Consider the following 20000-nt stretch of genomic DNA (forward strand, 5'->3'; position numbering starts at 1 on the left):
AGTGAGTGTGTGAGAGTGTGTGTGTGTGCGAGTGTGCGAGAGTGTGTGTGTGTGTGCGAGTGTGAGTGTGTGTGAGTGTGTGTGTCGTTACTCACCGACGACGCTGTCGTAGTCCACGATGTCGAAGTAGACCACGGCCACGGAGCTCCAGACCCCCAGCAGAGCCAGGACCACGAACCAGGTGAACATGGAGTACTTGGATCCTCCTCCTGCTCCTCCTGCTGCTCCTCCTGCTGCTCCTCCTGCTGCTCCTCCTCCTGCTGCTCCTCCTGCTGCTCCTCCTCCTCCTGCTCCTCCTCCTCTCTCCGTCTTCTTCCCGTTTTTTCCTTCCGTCGGCGTCTTTCCCTCTGAGGAAGGGAACATGTTTTTGCCGTTTAAAGTGTGTAACTTCTCCACGTTTACCTGGAGGGCCACATGAGCAGCCTCTGACACGTGATTGGCTCGTCCGCCCCGTGGACACGCCCACTGGGAAGACGAGCCAATCACGTCTCAGCGTTGGCCCAGAACTCCGAGGCTGCTCATAAGCTAACGTTACAGAGTTTTTGGGGAGTTTTCCCTGAAACCAATGTGATCAAAGGTCAGAGGAGAGTTTGTGATTTTGGCTTTTTGCCTGGAGGTTCAGTGTTTTTATTGTTGTCAGCGTAAATAAACTCTTTCACGTCAAACTTTATTGAAACAGCGTCCACAGACGACACGAGGGCGGGCCGACCCAGGAATAGAGCCGACCCGCGAACAGCTGAGAGCCGGAAAGCTTCTGCGATCCGGCGAATGACCTCCAAGGTTCAGGGTAGAGAGCAGACGCCCTCCCGGGGCCGAGCTCCTGGAGATCACTTCCCTCCTGGAGATCACTTCCCTCCTGGAGATCACTTTCCTCCTGGAGATCACTTCCCTACTGGAGAGGTTCAGCAGCTCTTTGATCTCCCGACGTCCAATCACAGAGCTCCAAATCCTGTCTGCAGGTTCTGAGTCGACGAATCGATTACAATGTTTTTAATCTCCTGGGAGTTTCTCCACAAAGAAGAAGCAAACGGCTCCACTTTAAATATATGAATATGCATTTATTTTGGAGCTCATGAGGTTTCTAGGAAATAAACTTAATTGTGCATGAAAAAAAAGCATAAAACTTTAAATAATTTCAGTCGACTAAACGAGTCGTTGATTAAATCGACAGATCTGTAAAAATTAGATTCTCCTCAAAACCAGACCAAACCAGACCTGATCTAACCAAACCATGTCAACCTAACCAAACCATGTCAACCTAACCATGCCAAACCATGTCAACCTAACCATGCCAAACCATGTCAACCTAACCATGCCAAACCATGTCAACCTAACCATGCCAAACCATGTCAACCTAACCATGCCAAACCAAACCATGACAACCAAACCATGTCAACCTAGCCAAACAAAACCATGCCAACCTAACCATGCCAAACAAAACCATGCCAACCTAACCATGCCAAACAAAACCATGCCAACCTAACCATGACAACCTAACCATGCCAAACCAAACCATGACAACCTAACCATGCCATACCATCCAAACCAAGCCAAACCATGTCAACCTAACCATGCCAAACCATGCCAAACCAAACCATGTCAACCTAACCATGCCAAACAAAACCATGCCAACCTAACCATGCCAAACCATGTCAACCTAACCATGCCATGCCAACCTAACCATGCCAAACCATGCCAACCTAACCATGCCAAACCATGCCAACCTAACCATGCCAAACAATGTCAACCTAACCATGCCATACGATGCCAACCTAACCATGCCAAACCATGCCAACCTAACCATGCCAACCTAACCATGCCATACCATGCCAACCTAACCATGCCAAACCATGCCAACCTAACCAAACCATGTCAACCTAACCAAACCATGTCAACCTAACCATGCCAAACAAAACCATGCCAACCTAACCATGCCAAACCATGTCAACCTAACCATGCCATGCCAACCTAACCATGCCAAACCATGCCAACCTAACCATGCCAAACCATGCCAACCTAACCATGCCAAACAATGTCAACCTAACCATGCCATACGATGCCAACCTAACCATGCCAAACCATGCCAACCTAACCATGCCAACCTAACCATGCCATACCATGCCAACCTAACCATGCCAAACCATGCCAACCTAACCAAACCATGTCAACCTAACCAAACCATGTCAACCTAACCATGCCAAACAAAACCATGCCAACCTAACCATGCCAAACCATGTCAACCTAACCATGCCAAACCGTGCCAAACCAAACCATGTCAACCTAACCATGCCAAACCATGCCAACCTAACCATGCCAAACCATGCCAACCTAACCATGCCAAGCCATGTCAACCTAACCAAACCATGACAACCTAACCATGCCAAACCATGTTAACCTAACCAAGCCAAACCTAACAGAGCCAAACCATGTTAACCTAACCAAGCCAAACCTAACAGAGCCAAACCAACCCATGCGCACAGAGCTTTCCTACCGGTCTCCTGGGCGGCGGGCTGCACTTCCTCCTTTGTCTGTGAGGCCGCCTCCTCCTCCTCCTCCTCTTTAACGCCTCCTAACCGAGCCAAACCAGGCCAGATAAGAACCAAACCAAACCAGGTCAAACCTTATTCCTGCACCAGGCCTACCTGGCTCCTGGACCACAGGCTCCGCCTCCTCCTGAATCAGCGGCTCCGCCTCCTCCCCATACACCTCCTCCTCAGTGTACACCTCCTCTTCCTCCTCCTCCTCCTCTTCCTCCTCCTCGGCACGGAGCTCCTCTACAGGGGCCGGGGAAGAGGTGCCATAGTGGCGGTAGCGCTGCATGGACCGCCTGAGGTCTCAGCTGGACCCACAAGAACCGGACAAGGACCAGGACCGGACCGGACAAGAACCAATGCAGACCAGCTCCACAGTGAGGAGGCTGCACACTAAACCACAACAACTATGAATCTAAAATGATTATTTTAGATTTAAAAAGTTCTTTAAAGAAAACTGGACGGAGAAAAAAAGGTTGAAAAATAAAAGTAACGGATCAATCAGAAGATCCGAAGGAAGAAACGATCCAAATATATTAAAGATAAAAGCAGTGAAGACGGACGGCGACACAAAGTGACTGAGAGGAGACAGACTGACTCCTCTTCCTCCTCCTCCTCCTCCTCCTCCTCCCAGCAGCTACAGCCTACCATCCAGAACCTGATCCACACTATTATTAGAGCTGACAAACCCGGGACAGAGAGAGAGTGTGAGTGAGTGTGTGTGAGTGTGTGTGTGTGTGTGAGTGTGAGTGAGTGTGTGTGAGATGCCAGAGAGGACAGAATAGCCCACCAAATAACCTTGACACTTGTGTTTATATACACACAGACACACACACACACACACACACACACACACACACACACACACACACACACACACACACACACACACACACCTGTTTGAAAGAGTAGATTAATCACTAATGACAATAAAGGCTAAATGAGAAATATATGTATATTATTATAGTATTATATCGATATTGTGATACGTTTTAAAGTGATGCAGTTTATTTTGTTTATTCATTTTATTTATTTATAATCATCACACTGATCATTATTCATCAAAACTCTCATTGTGTAAATATTCTGTGACAAAAAGTGTTTTGAGGAAAAATATTGTGGTATTTTAATTTCTCCGTATCACGTAACTAGAAACAAATAACTTAATAAAATAAACGGTTTATTGCCAAGTGTGTTTGCTTGGTGAGTATAAATAAATACAAAAACAAATATTAAATATAATTATATTATAAATAATGAAATGATAATGAAATAATAATAAAATAGTAATATAATTATAATAAAATTAATAAAATCAGTAAAAGTGTTATTGAGGCATTAATGTGTTCATCACTATAATACTGCAGCTGGTCAATATTATTTTAATGTATTCATTAACTGCTGGGTGCCTCACCTGTAATAATGCACCATCATTATATAGATTTATATTTTGTTTTAATAATCTGACTTTGTAAAAGTGACTAAAACTGTAATAATACTCTAATAAAAAAAAGCACAATATTTCCTTATTGTAGTGGAGTAGAAGTATGAAGTAGCATAACATGTAAATACCTCAACAATTGCACTTAAGTAGAGAGAATATTACATAATGTATATTATATTTTACAGAATGTACTTCGGTCTGATATTGAGAATAACAGACATTAAGTCTTATTAGTATTATGAGGGTACAGTAAAATAAAAAGTTACTTCATTGTAATTAATCAAATGATTCTCTTTCTCTCTACACAACAACAATGTGTTATTTATTTTAGAATAAATAACGTCACAACACATCTGGGAGCATCACGGGAACAGCTGCACGTATGAGAAGGTCCCTGAACGCACCACGATGAAGCTGCATTAAGATGAGGAAGCTAGCTTAGCTTAGCGTCAGTCGCAGGGCCACTGCGTGCTACTGCTGGACAGCGTCAGTCACACAGAGCACCTCGTACTTAAACCCGGAGTCAAGTTGCACAGTTCAAGTATTCCTGTGTTCTCTGCACGTTGACAGCTCGCGGAACAATGAAACACAAACTGAACTAAAGCGGTCTGTTTTCTCGCATCGCGAGGACGGGAGACCAGACTCCGTGCAGCCGGTCCAACACACTCCAGATCAGCGGGAGAGCAAACAGCTGATGCAACACGCACGGGGACACGCGCGTGCACGTGCAGACCCCCCATCGGCTCAACACCCGAGCGGTCTCTCCGGGTCACGAGGCGCGGTTCCCCTGCCGGGTGTGAGCGCGCCTGACGCCGGAGGAGGAGGAGGAGGAGGCTGCGGCTCCTCAGCCGGACTGAAGAACACACCGACGGGCTCCTCGCCCGGTGTGGGTCTCCCTGCCCGGTGTGGGTCTCCCTGCCCGGTGTGGGTCTCCCTGCCCGGTGGACGCGCTCCACGGGGAGGGAAACCTCTTTACGTTGAGACGCACCGCGCGCACGGGCAGAAGGCGCGTCCCGGGCTCGAGCCAGGAGCGGGTACTGACCTCTTTTGGGGGGGCCTTTGGGGGCCTTTCTCGGGGCCATTGCTTCAGGAAGTCCCCGGTGCAAATGTTTAGCTCCGAACTAACAAGGAACTTGTCGGTAGTTACGACAAAAACGTGAAGAAAAGTGACGCTTTACGTCTTTTCTACTCTCATTGATGAAAGCTACACACGAGAAGAAGTCACGTCCTCGCTTGGTTACCAGCGAAGTCCGGTCCGACCAATCAGAGCAAGAGGGGAAGCTCGTGGGCGGGACAAAGGGCGGCTCTGAGGGCTGTGAACCAATCAGGACGCGGTACAGCTTCCCGGCGTAAAAAAACGTGGCAGCAGGGAAGAGGAGTTTTAAACATCTGGGCGGAGAGCAGACCTGAATAATGCAATAAAATAATAATACAAATATATATATATATATATATATATATATATATATATATATATATATATATATATATATAAATAAACAGTTTATTCTGTCACGATGGAGTTATTTTTTTTGTGGTCAAGGGAAACCTTTTTTTTTTTTAAATTAAGCCCTTTTATACTCTTTGTTGTATTTCCTGATCAAAATCATGATTATTTAAAACAAAGTAGGACTTAATTTAATATTTCATTTGCATTAATTAATCAATTTGCATTCATTTAATATTGAATGAAAAGTGTATGTTTGACAACAGAGATATAAACTTTAAGTGTTCTTGGTTGCATGAGCTGCAGTGACTGGTTCCGCCGCTAGAGGGCGCTGTCGCATAACTTGTGGACAGTTTTGGACTTTTCGCCTGCAATTAAAGTCAGGTTGTTTCTCCATTTCTCAAATTGTCATTATTAATGCGACGAGGGATAAATGTCTAATAATAATGTAGTAATACAGGAAGCTGACTGTTGGACATTGTATTGAATATAACTGTCTGTACGGCTCTTTAACTGAAGTTTAACAAGTTAACTTTACGGTTTAAAATCCTGTAAATTACTATAAACTACATACAGCACACTACAATACTAGTGGTCCCGATCAAGTAAAAATAATAATAACAAATACAAATACAAAAAAGAGAATAATAATAAAAACTAAAAAAATAATACAAATTTAAATTGAAAAATTAAAAAGAATGAAAGAATGAAAAAAAATAATTATTATACATTATATCAGTTAGCTAATGTAACTCAGACTAAACTCTAAGAGATATTGGTTAGTTAGCTGCTAGTTAAGTTGGTCTTTAGCTCAATAAACTAGATTAGCTTTAGGGCTGAACATTTGAAAATGAAATATAAATTATATATTTTTCTAACCAATATTGTGATTGAACCTCTTCCTCTGTTTCCTCTGAGGCTGTTTGTTAGCAGGTTTTAGAGCTTTGTAAACATGATTTATGTTGTCAATCACTAGTTTGAGTAAATTATGATCCATTTAGAGTAAAATGTCCCATAAAGCAGAGTGGGCTTTAGGGCGGGGCTACCTTGTGATTGACAGGTTGTACACTACCAGAGCAGTATACAGCGTCTCCACATCACTCTTCCACAGTCCTTCACTTCCGGTTGATGGTTGCCTAGGGAGACCCGACCGTGACAACGAGAGAGAGAGAGAGAGAGAGAGAGAGAGAGAGAGAGAGAGAGAGAGAGAGAGAGGAAAGTTGTGGGGAACACGATGGAGCACTATTTTGTTATATTCTTTAAAAAAAAGTAACCGTTTGTCACACACGGTAATGGTCGCTAATATGATCACGTTGTCCATCTGTTGTCATTATTTTAGACGGTTAAAGTATAGGTTTTGTGGCCGTTTGTATGAGCTACATCCGGTCGCCCTGAAGTACTTTCATACCTGCAAACTTGTCACCTTTCGGCGTTTTGAAATGAAAATATGTCAGAGTTTTCGTTTTTGGGAGGGGGGGTTCTAGACTAACAGTGACGTCTCCTCAAAATAAAGTGGTACAACAGTATGACATAATATGGTCAAATAAAATAAAAAGGCTGGTACATTATACATATTATTGCATATAAGTGTAATATTATGAAGTGAAATGTAGTAGTAGCAAAACAATATTCAGTATAGTACAGCAGTATTGCACATTGTAAGTATTAAGTCTACAAAATGCAGTTATTTATTTTGTCCACTTGGGATGGTTGTTTTCCCTTTTTGTCATGATTCATGTTTTAGCACTTAAGTTTCATACTTTTGGAGGAAGCTGATGTGCAGCAGAATAAATGAATGCTGGAAAATTCATCTGAGTCGACCTCTTCCATGCCCTGATCAACTCTGTTACATATATACGTGTGTGTGTCTATATAGAAGTTTTTATATGTGTGTGTGTGTGTGTGTCTATATAGAAGTATTTATGTGTGTGTGTGTGTGTGTGTGTGTCTATATAGAAGTATTTATGTGTGTGTGTGTGTGTGTGTCTATATAGAAGTATTTATATGTGTGTGTGTGTCTATATAGAAGTATTTATATGTGTATGTGTGTCTATATAGAAGTATTTATATGTGTGTGTGTGTGTTTGTCTGTATATAAGTATTTATATGTGTGTGTGTGTGTGTGTGTGTTTGTCTGTATAGAAGTATTTATATGTGTGTGTGTGTGTGTGTGTGTGTGTGTGTTTGTCTGTATAGAAGTATTTATGTGTGTGTGTGTGTGTGTGTGTGTGTGTGTGTGTGTGTGTGTGTGTGTGTTTGTCTTTATAGAAGTATTTATGTGTGTGTGTGTGTGTGTGTGTTTGTCTTTATAGAAGTATTTATGTGTGTGTGTGTGTGTGTGTTTGTCTTTATAGAAGTATTTATTTATTTATGTGCTTTGAGGCATTTGACCTGTTGGTGTGTGCGTTGTTGTGTGTTTTGCCCGTTAAGACTCCATGCAGCAGGATGTGGAGCAACTATTGTTCTGACCGCAGGTTGTAGACTGCACTCCTGTTATTTTCAGCAGGTCAGTTTTTGATAGTCCATCATTGGATATGGTTTTATTTTAGTTTTGGTGGAATAAACTATGTTCCACACACTACGAGCCTCATCACTGGATATCTGATCAAGGAGAGTCCAGCCTGCTGAAGTGCATGTTGAAGTTTAACATGAAGTCCACACGAGTCAGAACCCTTTCCATCCTGCAACAAGTGTTTTTAACAAGCTGCCACCACAGCAGATTGTGATTTTAGCATGATTTCAAAAGCTGAAGGACTAAATAAAACAACCTCCTGATTGATCAGTGTAAGGCCATGTGTATATATTATATATAGTATACAACCTATTTACCAAATCAACCCGTATGCACGTCACTGCAGGTATTTCCCTGCTGAACAGATCAGCTGATGAAACTGCTGTGCTTGTTTCTGACTCCGAGCTCCGGCTCCAGCGCCACATTTCTGACCAATAAGAAAGACTTAAGTACTGAAGACCTACAGTTCATTACCGGTCCTGCTCCTTCGTGCACGCCCCTCAGCTTCCACTCTGATTGGACGAGACAAAGCGGCCTCAGGCTGCTGGTCTACCACAGTATTTAAACCACTTCTAACATCAGTTCAAACCTAACTCAAGATCTCACGTCTTCATTCAGACTGAACTCTGAATTCAAACAGAAAAGTAACAACACTTTAACTGATCTCTGAACTTCTGAGCTTCTGCAATCTGGATGTTTTCATCAACAACCAACAAATCATTAGTAATAAAGAAATGTCTCCACAGAGAGAAGAGGAGTCTTGTTCCTGAGGAGGAGCTGATGTCCAGAACCAGAACCAGAACCAGAGCTGGACTGCAGGCAGCCAGTGAGAGCAGCACTGTACAGAGTAAGACCCTCCATGTCTCTGCTGATGTCTTCATGTCTGGAAACAGGAAGTGTTGTTCTCATACAGGAACTCTTGTTGAGTCTCACAGAAGACATTTAAGATCTGCTCCAGCAGACAGTTCTGCTCTGCATCCCTGTTCTTCTTTGAGAGACAATATGAACCCACAATACATAAATGAAGGTTATGTTTTGGTTTCATGATAGCGCCCCATCTTTGCATGAACCAATCAGAATGCTGTTGGTTCTTTACTTGTCTCTTGCTGGGCTCAGTGAGCGTTGATCCAGGCCATGAATACATTTCCACTGCAGCCTCACAGCAGGAAAACCCATCTGAGCTGTTGAGGCTCTGTTTGGTAGCAGGTCAACAGCACCATGACGGAGACGGTCTCCTCCCTCAAACCAAAACCACGTCTGTAGCTCCACTGACTGGATCAACAGGTGTCTGTGCTGCTGACCAGAGAGAAAGCTCTCTGTGTTCACATCCCACTACTTTGTAGCTTCTAACTGAACCAAACTGAAAGTTACTTCACTCACGAGTCCTCCTCTGTACCTTCAGATATCGGCCTGATTTGATAGTTTACTGATTGTTTTAGTCAAATCAATATCATGTCTTCTTCATGTGTTCTCTCTTGTTTCTCTGGTTCAGCAGATCGTGGTCTGCAGGAGGTTTTAGATGAACACAAGATCAGTCTGAAGAAGAGATGTGAACGTGTGACTGAAGGAAGTGGTGAAACAGGAAGTGGAACCCTCCTCAACAGGATCTACACTGAGCTCTACATCACAGAGGGACAGAGTGAAGAGGTTAATACCCAACATGAGGTGAGGCAGCTGGAGTCAGCCTCCAAGAAGAAGACCCTCCATGACACTCCCATCAAGTGCCACGACATCTTTAAAGCCTCAGCTGACCAGCAGAGACGCATCAGAGTGGTTCTGACCAACGGCGTCGCTGGCATTGGAAAAACCTTCTCGGTGCAGAAGTTCACTCTGGACTGGGCCGAGGGTTTGGAAAACCAGGATGTGGGTCTGGTGGTTGTGCTTTCGTTCAGGGAGCTGAACTTGATCAGAGATGAGCGGTTCAGTCTTCTCAAGCTGCTCCATGTGTTCCATCCAACATTACAGAAGGTCTCAGCAGAGGAGCTCTCTGTCTGGAAGCTTCTGTTCATCCTTGATGGTCTGGATGAAAGCAGACTTGCTTTGGACTTCATCAACAATGAGGTCGTGTGTGATGTCACACAGAAGGCATCGGTCAACGTGCTGCTGACGAACCTCATCCAGGGGAACCTGCTTCCCTCGGCTCTCGTCTGGATAACTTCCAGACCTGCAGCAGCCAATCAGATCCCTCCTACTTGTGTTGACCGGCTGACAGAAGTACGAGGCTTCACCGACCCCCAGAAGGACGAGTACTTCAGGAGGAGGTTCAGTGATGAAGAGCAGTCCAGCACCATCATCTCACACATCAAGACCTCCAGGAGCCTCCACATCATGTGTCTAATCCCAGTCTTCTGCTGGATCACTGCTACAGTTCTGGACCACATGTGGACCACAGACCAGAGAGGCGAGCTGCCCAAGACCCTGACCGACATGTACTCACACTTCCTGCTGGTCCAGACCAAGAGGAAGAAGCAGAAGTACCATGAGGGACATGAGACGAGTCCTCAGGAGCTGATGGAGGCTGACGGGGAAGTTCTTCTGAAGCTGGGGAGGCTGGCGTTTGAACATCTGGAGAAAGGAAGCATCATGTTCTACCAAGAAGACCTGGAGCAGTGTGGTCTTGATGTCACGGAGGCCTCAGTGTTCTCAGGAGTCTGTACAGAGATCTTCAGAAGAGAGAGTGTGATCTTCCAGAAAAACGTCTACTGCTTTGTTCATCTGAGTGTTCAAGAGTTTCTAGCTGCCGTCTACATGTTCCACTGTTTCACACACAGGAAGACAAAGGTACTGGAGGACTTCATGGGAGAAGACTACAAGTATTCATCTCTGGAGGACTTCCTGGTGAGAGCCATGGAGAAATCCCTCAAAAGTAGAAATGGCCACCTGGACCTGTTTGTCCGCTTCCTTCATGGCCTCTCTCTGGAGTCCAACCAGAGACTCTTAGGAGGCCTGCTGGGTCAGACAGACAACAGTCCAGAAACCATCCAGAGAGCCACTAACAACCTGAAGGAGATGAACAGTAAGAATATCTCTCCTGAAAGAAGCATCAACATCTTCCACTGTCTGATGGAGATGAAGGAGCTCTCAGTCCATCAGGAGATCCAGGAGTTCATGAAGTCAGAGAACAGATCAGAGAAGAAACTCTCAGAGATCCAGTGCTCAGCTCTGTGCTACATGCTGCAGATGTCAGAGGAGGTTCTGGATGAGTTGAACCTGAACAAGTACAATACAACATATGAGGGACGACGGAGACTGATTCCAGCTGTGAGGAACTGCAGAAAGGCTGAGTGAGTCCAGATGTGATTAACTTCATGAATCAGTGTAGATCAGTAGTTTAGTTATTCAAATGTAGAAACTATAATATTCATAATATTCTTAAATAGTGTTCCAGCTGTTTGATATGTGACGACCCTCCCACTCTTACAGTTGGGTCCCCAGCCTAAAATGGCTGCCTGGTGGGAGTCGGCCTCCAAGAGGGAATAAAAGGCGGCCCAAGTGGGAGGTTCGGTCTCACTCAATCAGCAGGACCTGCTGCACCAGCCGGGGTTTTTGATGGCATGAATTGTTTGGGCCTGACAATAAACAGGTTTTGAGTTAAAGATTGAAGTGTGGCCTCCCTTTTTGTTGCCAGCCGTGAGCCAGGTGGTAACAGATACAAAGTTATACGTCAGTTGTATTTAGTCTCAGATGTTCTTGTTGTCTCAAAAGCTGCGAGTGAAAACATGTTGATGTTTCAGTTGGTTGTGTTTTCACTGTCAAGTTATTCTATTTTTTTCTGATGTTCTCTTTGATGTTGATGTGATTCTTCCTCTATTCATCTTCCTTTGGGTGATGGAGGCGACATGTGAACCTGATACAACACATGAAGGACTTTAGAGGTCGTGTTGGAGGTTTTATCTCAGCAGCATTTGATCACAACATAGATCAGTGTTTTACTGTCATCACTTCCTGTGCTTTAGTTACATGAGGAGCTTCTGCAAAGGCTCTGGCATCATCACACTTACAGGTCACACCTGATTATTTAAGAGTTTAAATGAGATCTGTATCAGGCCACACCCCCTTCTTAAAAACAGGACCAGAAAACAAAAACAAACCAACTTGAGTTCAGGGTTCTACCTTTAGATTGTTGAAATACATTTACATGAAAATGATTTTAATGTCACTGTTCTCCACTAAACTAAACACACAGAACAATAGAACACAATGAAGTGAGATGTGAGGTCCTGAAGTCTGTTACTAGAGTGAAGAAGACAACATGGAGGAGACAAGAAGAGCTCAGGAGGACAGTGTTCATACTACTTCATAGCCAGTGGACTGTAGTGATGGAGTACTGAGGCCACAAAAGAGGCCCACATGTTTCATACGCTGCTGGTTTCCTCCTCAAAGTATTCCACATGTTTTCAGGTGAGCTGCAGGATGTTGGTTCTTTGAGCCGTTGCCTCCATGAAGGAGTTCAGATTTCCACTTTAGTAGAATACAGCTTTACCCAGCTGAGTAATATGAAGTATTCTTATTATGGTTCACATGAAGTCCTTGTATGTCTCCCAAGATCCAGACCCTGTAGGGTCAGATGAAATGTAATGTACTTCTACTTCAGAGGAAAACTTGTAGTACTACATTTACCTGCAGAGAAATGTTACTGGATATGTTGAAGGTTTACATTTGATTTACAAAATATCTAAGGATTACAATATGAAACAGTAATATGAATTTACTATCCAGCATCATGTTAGAATTAAAAGCTCCACCTTGAACAGACGTTAATAATAATATTTATAATATTATTATGTATTTTGATGCTTTGGCAACAATCTTCACTTGATGTAAACATTTAAATTAAGTTTACTGAGTTGTGTTAATAGTTAATTATCATGAGTGAACAGTTTACTTAATAAACATGTTTGAGTTCTTCTTCTTCTGACAAACCAATGTTCCCAGTTGTAAAAAGTGAATCAACAGCGTTTTCCTGAAGCCTCAAATCACTAAATGTACCCAGAAGGACACGCCCAGGTCGGATTACTGGGTCAGAAACATCATTGAAATTCACTTAGTGGAGGTATTAATTTACAAATATTAATCTCCTGCTTTGACAAAACCATCACTGTTATACTGGAGCAATGATTTAATGAAGGCAGTGAAGTTATGAGTTAAAATGGAATTCAGACTCTATTAAAGATTTCATAAACAACATGTTATGTTTTTAATGCTGATATCCTGATTACATATTTTGATGACATCATGTTGACAGTAATTAGGTAAAAAATATTGCGGCCTCGTTAGTTTGTTAATTGTGTTTTTTAGATGATCAGTAAAGAACGTTAACGACATAATATCAATAAAATATCTAAATATATGAGTATTTAACATACAGGTGAAATATGATCCATCAGTTTGTTTCCCTGAATGTTCCGGTGATGGAGGTGAACCTGACAGCAGCAGGTAGCTATAGTGGACAAGTTTTGTCATGGAGCAGGCCTCATGCTACCTTAATGGAGACAGACCTGGATCAGATCCCACTGACAGACTGACATCATGGAAGCCTCAATGTAACGACACTCTGTCTCCCTTCATCTGCACATTCAAGAAACACTCAGATTAAAGTCTGCAGACCAGAGAGAGATGAGTTCTTGTTTCATGTGAAACACAGTGAGCTGAGAGCAGCTGAACCACTGATGTGAAGAGATAATGTTCATCAGCACAGGAAGCAGGAAGTACATATTACATGTTTCACCACAACATTTTGTAATATTTGTGTCATTACAGACTTTCAAGTTGTGGACTCTCAGAGACTCACTGTGAAGTTGTGGCCTCAGCTCTGAAGTCTAACCCCTCCAGTCTGAGAGAACTGGATCTGAGTCACAACTACCTGGAGGATTCAGGAGTGAAGCTGCTGTCTGCTGGACTGGAGAGTCCTCACTGTAGACTGGAGGTTCTGAGGTCAGTTCACTGACTGGAAGGTTTCAGGATGTCCCTGAAAACAAAAGCAGAATCTTTGTTAGAGGAACAGAACGTAGAGAAATGAAGTGATTGACAGGAGAGTTTGTAGCTTCCAGACTCACATGGTGGTCCATCAGTCAGTGAAGGTGATGTCAGTCCTGATGAGGCTGCAGAGTGTGTGTGAGGGAGATGAAGGAGGAGGATGAAGATCTGATGACAGCAGATAGAAAAGACTTGAATGCAAAGCTCCATGAAGGTGAGGTTGTGAACTGTGATGGTCTTCATGCCATCAGAAGCTGATGAGGCTGCTACAGAGACAACCCACACAGCTGCTGTGGTGAGATGAAACCAGAGCTCAGACTGGTAACCAGCAGCCCAGCACCGGCCCAAAGGCCTCAACAAAGCAGCTTTTAGGACTCCAGCTGGAGGAGACAAAGGTCTCTGTTGTGGTTACTAGAACTAGAGGTCAGCTGAGAGCAGTCGTAGTGCTAGTGGCTCTTCAACAAGTGATGCTGATGAATGACATCATCAAGCTACAGATGTAGAAGCTTCTAACTGATTTAACTTGAGTTCTTCTTGACAGCAGGTCTACCTGTTGTTCTGGGTTCATGTTGAGTCTCATTATCTGGAGCCAACAACCTTCAACACATGTTGTTCTTAAAGGGCCGGTTCCTCTTCGTTCAGGTCTTTCTCAACACAGTACTCACGAGTCCAAATTTACCTTCAAGAGTTCTTGGTGTCTGTCATCGGTCCAGACTGTCTGTGATGTTCCAGGACTAAATCCACAGTCTAGTTCTGTGGAGGACACACTTGTGAAGTGGATCTGAACCAATGTGAGGCTTCACATGCATCAAGTCAGTCTGTGTTTGACACTGGATGTATTTAAACCTCCTATTCTAAGTTTGGACTGGTTGGACCCAAATGTAGCATGTGCTAGCAAACAAAAGCTAAATCTACGTCTGACAGAAGTACCAGGATGCTGTGCTGATTCAGAAAAGATCTCCAGTATGTATCTATCTCTCCTGTATCCCACAATGCAAAGCGCTGGAACGACACAGTCTATGGTCACAACAACAACGGCCACACACGTCTTTGTGTTCTATTTCATCACTAAATTCACTCATGACAACTTTTGAGTAGAGAAATCAACAATGTAGGTTTACACACATCAACAGGTAAACGGTTAACAGGTAATAACTCTTGTGATGGACAGGTGACATGTGGCTGTTGTTGAAACACACCTGAGCACATGTGACCTCTGCTGGTAAACACATGAAGCTGCTAAGCTACCAGAGACACAAAGAAGAAGCTCATGGAATCAATGAGTCCTACATGTCTGATCTGATCCTGATCCTGTAGCTGCAGACCTGAGAGCAGCAGCATGGTCTTCATCTGTGTGGACATCAACAGGTTATGAATGTTGTGCTGACATGTGATGATGTCTGTAGAAGGCTGACATGATGATGATCCACAAGAACACAATGACAAAGAGAAAAGCTCCTTGATGAGGACATCGTCATGTTGAGCTACACATTTAAACCTCAACACATCTGATGGTTATGAATGATTATGATCTTCATCTTTATTCTTTATTCAGGTTGAAGGGCTGCAGCTTGTCAGAGATCCGCTGTTCTTCTGTGATATCAGCTCTGAAGTCAAACCCCTCCAGTCTGAGAGAACTGGATCTGAGTAGAAACAAGCTGCAGGATTCAGGAGTGAAGCTGCTGAGTGGTTTTCTGGAGAGTCCTCACTGTAGACTGGAGACTCTGAGGTGGGTTCACTGTCTGCTGCTAGTGTAGCACCTTCATGTTTAATCAATAACTGTATTGATTATCTACGTATTGATCATCAAGTGGTACATGTTCTGGTAATATGTTCCACTTCACATCAGCTGCCTCGTTGTCTGCATGTCGTCCTCTACAGTCATGAAATGTACAAAGTATTAGGGGCCCAAAGTGTCAGGGGCCCCAAGTGTCAGGGGCCCAAAGTGTCAGGGGCCAAAAGTGTCAGGGGCCCAAAGTGTCAGGGGCCCCAAGTGTCAGGGGCCCAAAGTGTCAGGGGCCCCAAGTGTCAGGGGCCCAAAGTGTCAGGGGCCAAAAGTGTCAGGGGCCCAAAGTGTCAGGGGCCCAAAGTGTCAGGGGCCCCAAGTGTCAGGGGCCCAAAGTGTCAGGGGCCAAAAGTGTCAGGGGCCCAAAGTGTCAGGGGCCCCAAGTGTCAGGGGCCCAAAGTGTCAGGGGCCCTAGTGTCAGGGGCCCTAGTGTCAGGGGCCAAAAGTATCAGGGGCCCCCTGACCTTCAACTACACAAGGTCACTCATAGAGAAACAAAAAGACTATTGATGAATATTATGTATATTATACTTGATGAATATTATGTATATTATACTTGAGTGGCTCAATATTAATTTAATTTCACGTAAAGAACCAAACATGTATTAACTTTGAAGCAAATAACTGTTAAAGTAATTTAAGAACAAAATCATTTTGATACTTTCTTCCAGAGCAATTTGTATTTTTAAATAACTTTTAATATGTTCTGATCTGCTCTGAAGAACCTGGATCAATATCAGTGGTGGCCGTCAAGGCCAGCTTCACCTTCTTCCTCTGTTGCTCTGCCTTCAGTCTTCAGCCTGCAGCAGTGCAGCTGGTTTGAAGGAGAAGCTTTCATCCAATCAGATGTGTTCTCTCCTGTGTCTCTAGGCCAGCAAGGCAGTTTAAGCTTTAGCAGATTAAAGTACACTGAGAGTGGACGCTGTGGTTGATTGTCATGGACTTCAACTAATCAGATCTTTAGTCTGACAAGCTGGGCGGAACCTTTGACGTCCAGGGCCTTCGAGGTGGCCTGGATGTATATGATTGGTCGGTAGCCCAGCGTGACCATTAACATGCGCTGTGATTGGTCAAAGGGGCACAAAGCTACTAGAAACTTCTAGCTGCTACCTAGAACCTAGAAGCACCTTCCTGGTGGATTTACTGATGACGCCTTTCGCACAGAGGATTACGGGCATGTGGTGAGTTAAATGCTGGCTGTGTTACTGTTTTACTTTTTAAATCTGCAGTATTTCATCATTAACAAGCCTCAGCGCTGTTGCTGCTGCTGGAGCTGGACTGGGGCCGCGCCTCTCCCCTCACCATGGCGAAGCAGCTTGGAGGTGTCTTGTCTGTGTGTGTCTGCAGTGTTTCGTTATTACTAAATGTGACTGGTTGTTTGGTTGTTATTTGGATAACATGGTTGTTGACCCGACGGGTTTGGGCTGGTCAAGTCGGTCAGCCAGGATGCACAACATGGCGAGGCGCTGCGTCATGGAACAGTGGCCGCGCCTTTTCTTCTCGTCAAAGTGATGAACAGAGCCGAGGAGTCCAGACACTGGTGGTGCTGGAGGTTCTGCTGGAGGTTCTGTTGGTGTTGCTGGAGGTTCTGTTGGTTCTGTTGGTGCTGCTGGAGGTTCTGTTGGTGTTGCTGGAGGTTCTGTTGGTGCTGCTGGAGGTTCTGCTGGTGTTGCTGGAGGTTCTGTTGGTGTTGCTGGAGGTTCTGTTGGTGCTGCTGGAGGTTCTGCTGGTGTTGCTGGAGGTTCTGTTGGTGTTGCTGGAGGTTCTGTTGGTGCTGCTGGTGTTGCTGGAGGTTCTGTTGGTGCTGCTGGAGGTTCTGTTGGTGCTGCTGGTGTTGCTGGAGGTTCTGTTGGTGTTGCTGGAGGTTCTGTTGGTGCTGTTGGAGGTTCTGCTGGTGTTGCTGGAGGTTCTGCTGGTGTTGCTGGAGGTTCTGTTGGTGCTGCTGGTGTTGCTGGAGGTTCTGTTGTTGTTGCTGGAGGTTCTGTTGGTGCTGCTGGAGGTTCTGCTGGTGTTGCTGGAGGTTCTGCTGGTGTTGCTGGAGGTTCTGTTGGTGCTGCTGGAGGTTCTGTTGGTGCTGCTGGTGTTGCTGGAGGTTCTGTTGGTGTTGCTGGAGGTTCTGTTGGTGCTGCTGGAGGTTCTGCTGGTGTTGCTGGAGGTTCTTTAAGACACGCTTGAAGTTTAGCGACCTGGTGGGATTCATCTGGCTTGATCCACAGATATAGTTGAGTATCATCGGCATAACAGTGAACGTTTATGGAGTGTTTTCTGATAATACTGCCTAAAGGAAGCATATATAAGGTGAATAAAATTGGTCCAAGCACAGAACCCTGTGGAACTCCATGAAGAACGGCGGTGGTAACCGAGGCCTCATTGTTTACAAATACAAACTGAGATCATCTGATAAATATGACTTAAACCAGCTTAGTGCTGTACCTTTTAATACCAATCAACTGGTCTAGTCTCTGTAATAAGATGTCATGGTCAATGGTGTCAAATGCTGCACTAAGGTCTAACAAGACCAGACCAGAGAAAAGTCCTTCATCAGCACTAAGGTCTAACAAGACCAGAACAGAGACAAGTCCTTTATCAGCACTAAGGTCTAACAAGACCAGAACAGAGACAAGTCCTTTATCTGCACTAAGGTCTAACAAGACCAGAACAGAGACAAGTCCTTCATCAGCACTAAGGTCTAACAAGACCAGAACAGAGACAAGTCCTTTATCTGCACTAAGGTCTAACAAGACCAGAACAGAGACAAGTCCTTTATCAGCACTAAGGTCTAACAAGACCAGAACAGAGACAAGTCCTTTATCTGATGCAACTAGAAGGTCAATATTAATTGTCACTAGTGGTGTTTCTGTGCTATGATCTGTGATGCTTGCTTCAATATGCGGGTCTGAGGGTTGTACCATGGAGCGAGCCTCCTTTGCTTAATGATCCTCTTTTTTAGAGGGGCTATCGAGTCCAGTGTCACTCTCAATGAGCCAGTAGCACCATCGACGAGCTGATCAATCTGGGAGGGAGTAAAGTTAGCACAGGGGTCCTCTGTTATATTGAGACATGGTAATGAATCAAATACAGAAGGAATCGCTTCCTTCAATCTAGCAACAGCACCGTCAGTTAGACATCTGGTGTAAAAGCTCTTGCCTAATGCCGTACACTCTGGAAGTATAAACTGATAACTCTGATAAAAGAGGGATCTGTGGAAACACTACTAAATGCCATATGTAAGAACAAGGTGAGGGTGTGGTTAAAACAGTGAGTCGGTTCCTGTACTCTCTGACAGAAGCCAATCGAATCCAACAATGAGATGAATGCAACACTAAGGCTATCATTGCTGACATCCACATGAATATTAAAATCACTTACGATAATAACCTTATCAGTCGATTTTTCTCGATTTTACATACTTTTTAAATTCCCCCTTTTAAAGTCACTTGCATATGATACATACTCATGTGTTGTATATCAAAAATTACAGAACAATCTCAGCTATCTATATAATGAGGCACCATTGTCCCAAGGCACAAGTGTAAAGAGAAAATATGACTAAAGCTGAAAAAATTAAATCTCGATTTTGGAAATCGTTCATATTCCTTCTGAAAACATAACTTTACTCAGGTGGAATAGCGGTTTTGGTGATAGAAATTGGTTTACCAAAGGTCTTGGGTTCACAAAAGCAGTGGAATATATGAATAAAATGATAGATACATGTAAATAAATGTCTAAAACCACAAAAACGTATATCGTTTTTTGAGTAGAAATTATGTCTGTCACACCTTTCACCAAAATGATCAAAATGAGACTGAGAAATTACTTCATACTGCAGATAAAGCTTCATGGGTGTGTGCAAATTTAAAAAAAAAGACCATTACAACAGTTTTTGTTTTCAAACCAAATTTGTAATAAAAACACAACTATTTACACAATGTCCATGTTCAGTCAGAAACGGGAAGAAAAAAACAGGCCTTACAATATGCATTTTACATTTCATGCCATGTAGCGAAGCAATTTCTGTCCAGCTGCTGGCAGAGGGCAACATTACTCTCCCTGCACTTCCATGGAGTGTCTTTTCGAGCGCCTTTTCTTCTGCAATGCTCACAGATCTTGCGACCCGTCGTTGCTTTCTTGCCCACGGTTGAAGCAACAGTGATGGCCACAGCAACATGACCTTCAGGGGCCGGGGCAGGAGCAGCTTTCCAACGAGATCAGCAGTCGGCTGCTCCATGAAACCTCTGTGCGTCATGGGTTTTGTTCGCTGGGCCAGACAGAGTTCCTTGTGCAGAATGTAGCTGTTGGTGGTG

General features: G+C 44.0%; 2 protein-coding genes across 2 annotated transcripts in view; one reads left to right on the forward strand and one right to left on the reverse strand.

The window, feature by feature from the left end:
• LOC306750686 (aspartyl/asparaginyl beta-hydroxylase-like) overlaps positions 1 to 2820 on the reverse strand; it is a gene marked incomplete at its 5' end in the record, with an annotated part of 31640 nt that extends 28820 nt beyond the window's left edge. Inside the window, 3 exons of the mRNA XM_079234153.1 lie at positions 96 to 222; positions 2469 to 2569; positions 2643 to 2820. Coding sequence (XP_079090279.1) covers positions 96 to 222; positions 2469 to 2569; positions 2643 to 2820 — 406 coding nt within the window. The remainder of the gene's footprint in view (positions 1 to 95; positions 223 to 2468; positions 2570 to 2642) is intronic.
• A 5894-nt stretch (positions 2821 to 8714) lies between these two features.
• Positions 8715 to 15667, forward strand: LOC306750687 (NLR family CARD domain-containing protein 3-like; the record flags this gene model as incomplete). Its single annotated transcript, XM_079234154.1, has 4 exons — positions 8715 to 8781; positions 9427 to 11218; positions 13695 to 13868; positions 15466 to 15667. 4 exons carry the CDS (start codon positions 8715 to 8717, stop codon positions 15665 to 15667), a joined length of 2235 nt encoding a protein of 744 aa, XP_079090280.1.
• Positions 15668 to 20000: the final 4333 nt, after the last annotated feature.

This window comes from Taurulus bubalis (assembly GCF_910589615.1).
Source record: "Taurulus bubalis genome assembly, chromosome: 18".
Classification (NCBI taxonomy): domain Eukaryota; kingdom Metazoa; phylum Chordata; class Actinopteri; order Perciformes; family Cottidae; genus Taurulus; species Taurulus bubalis.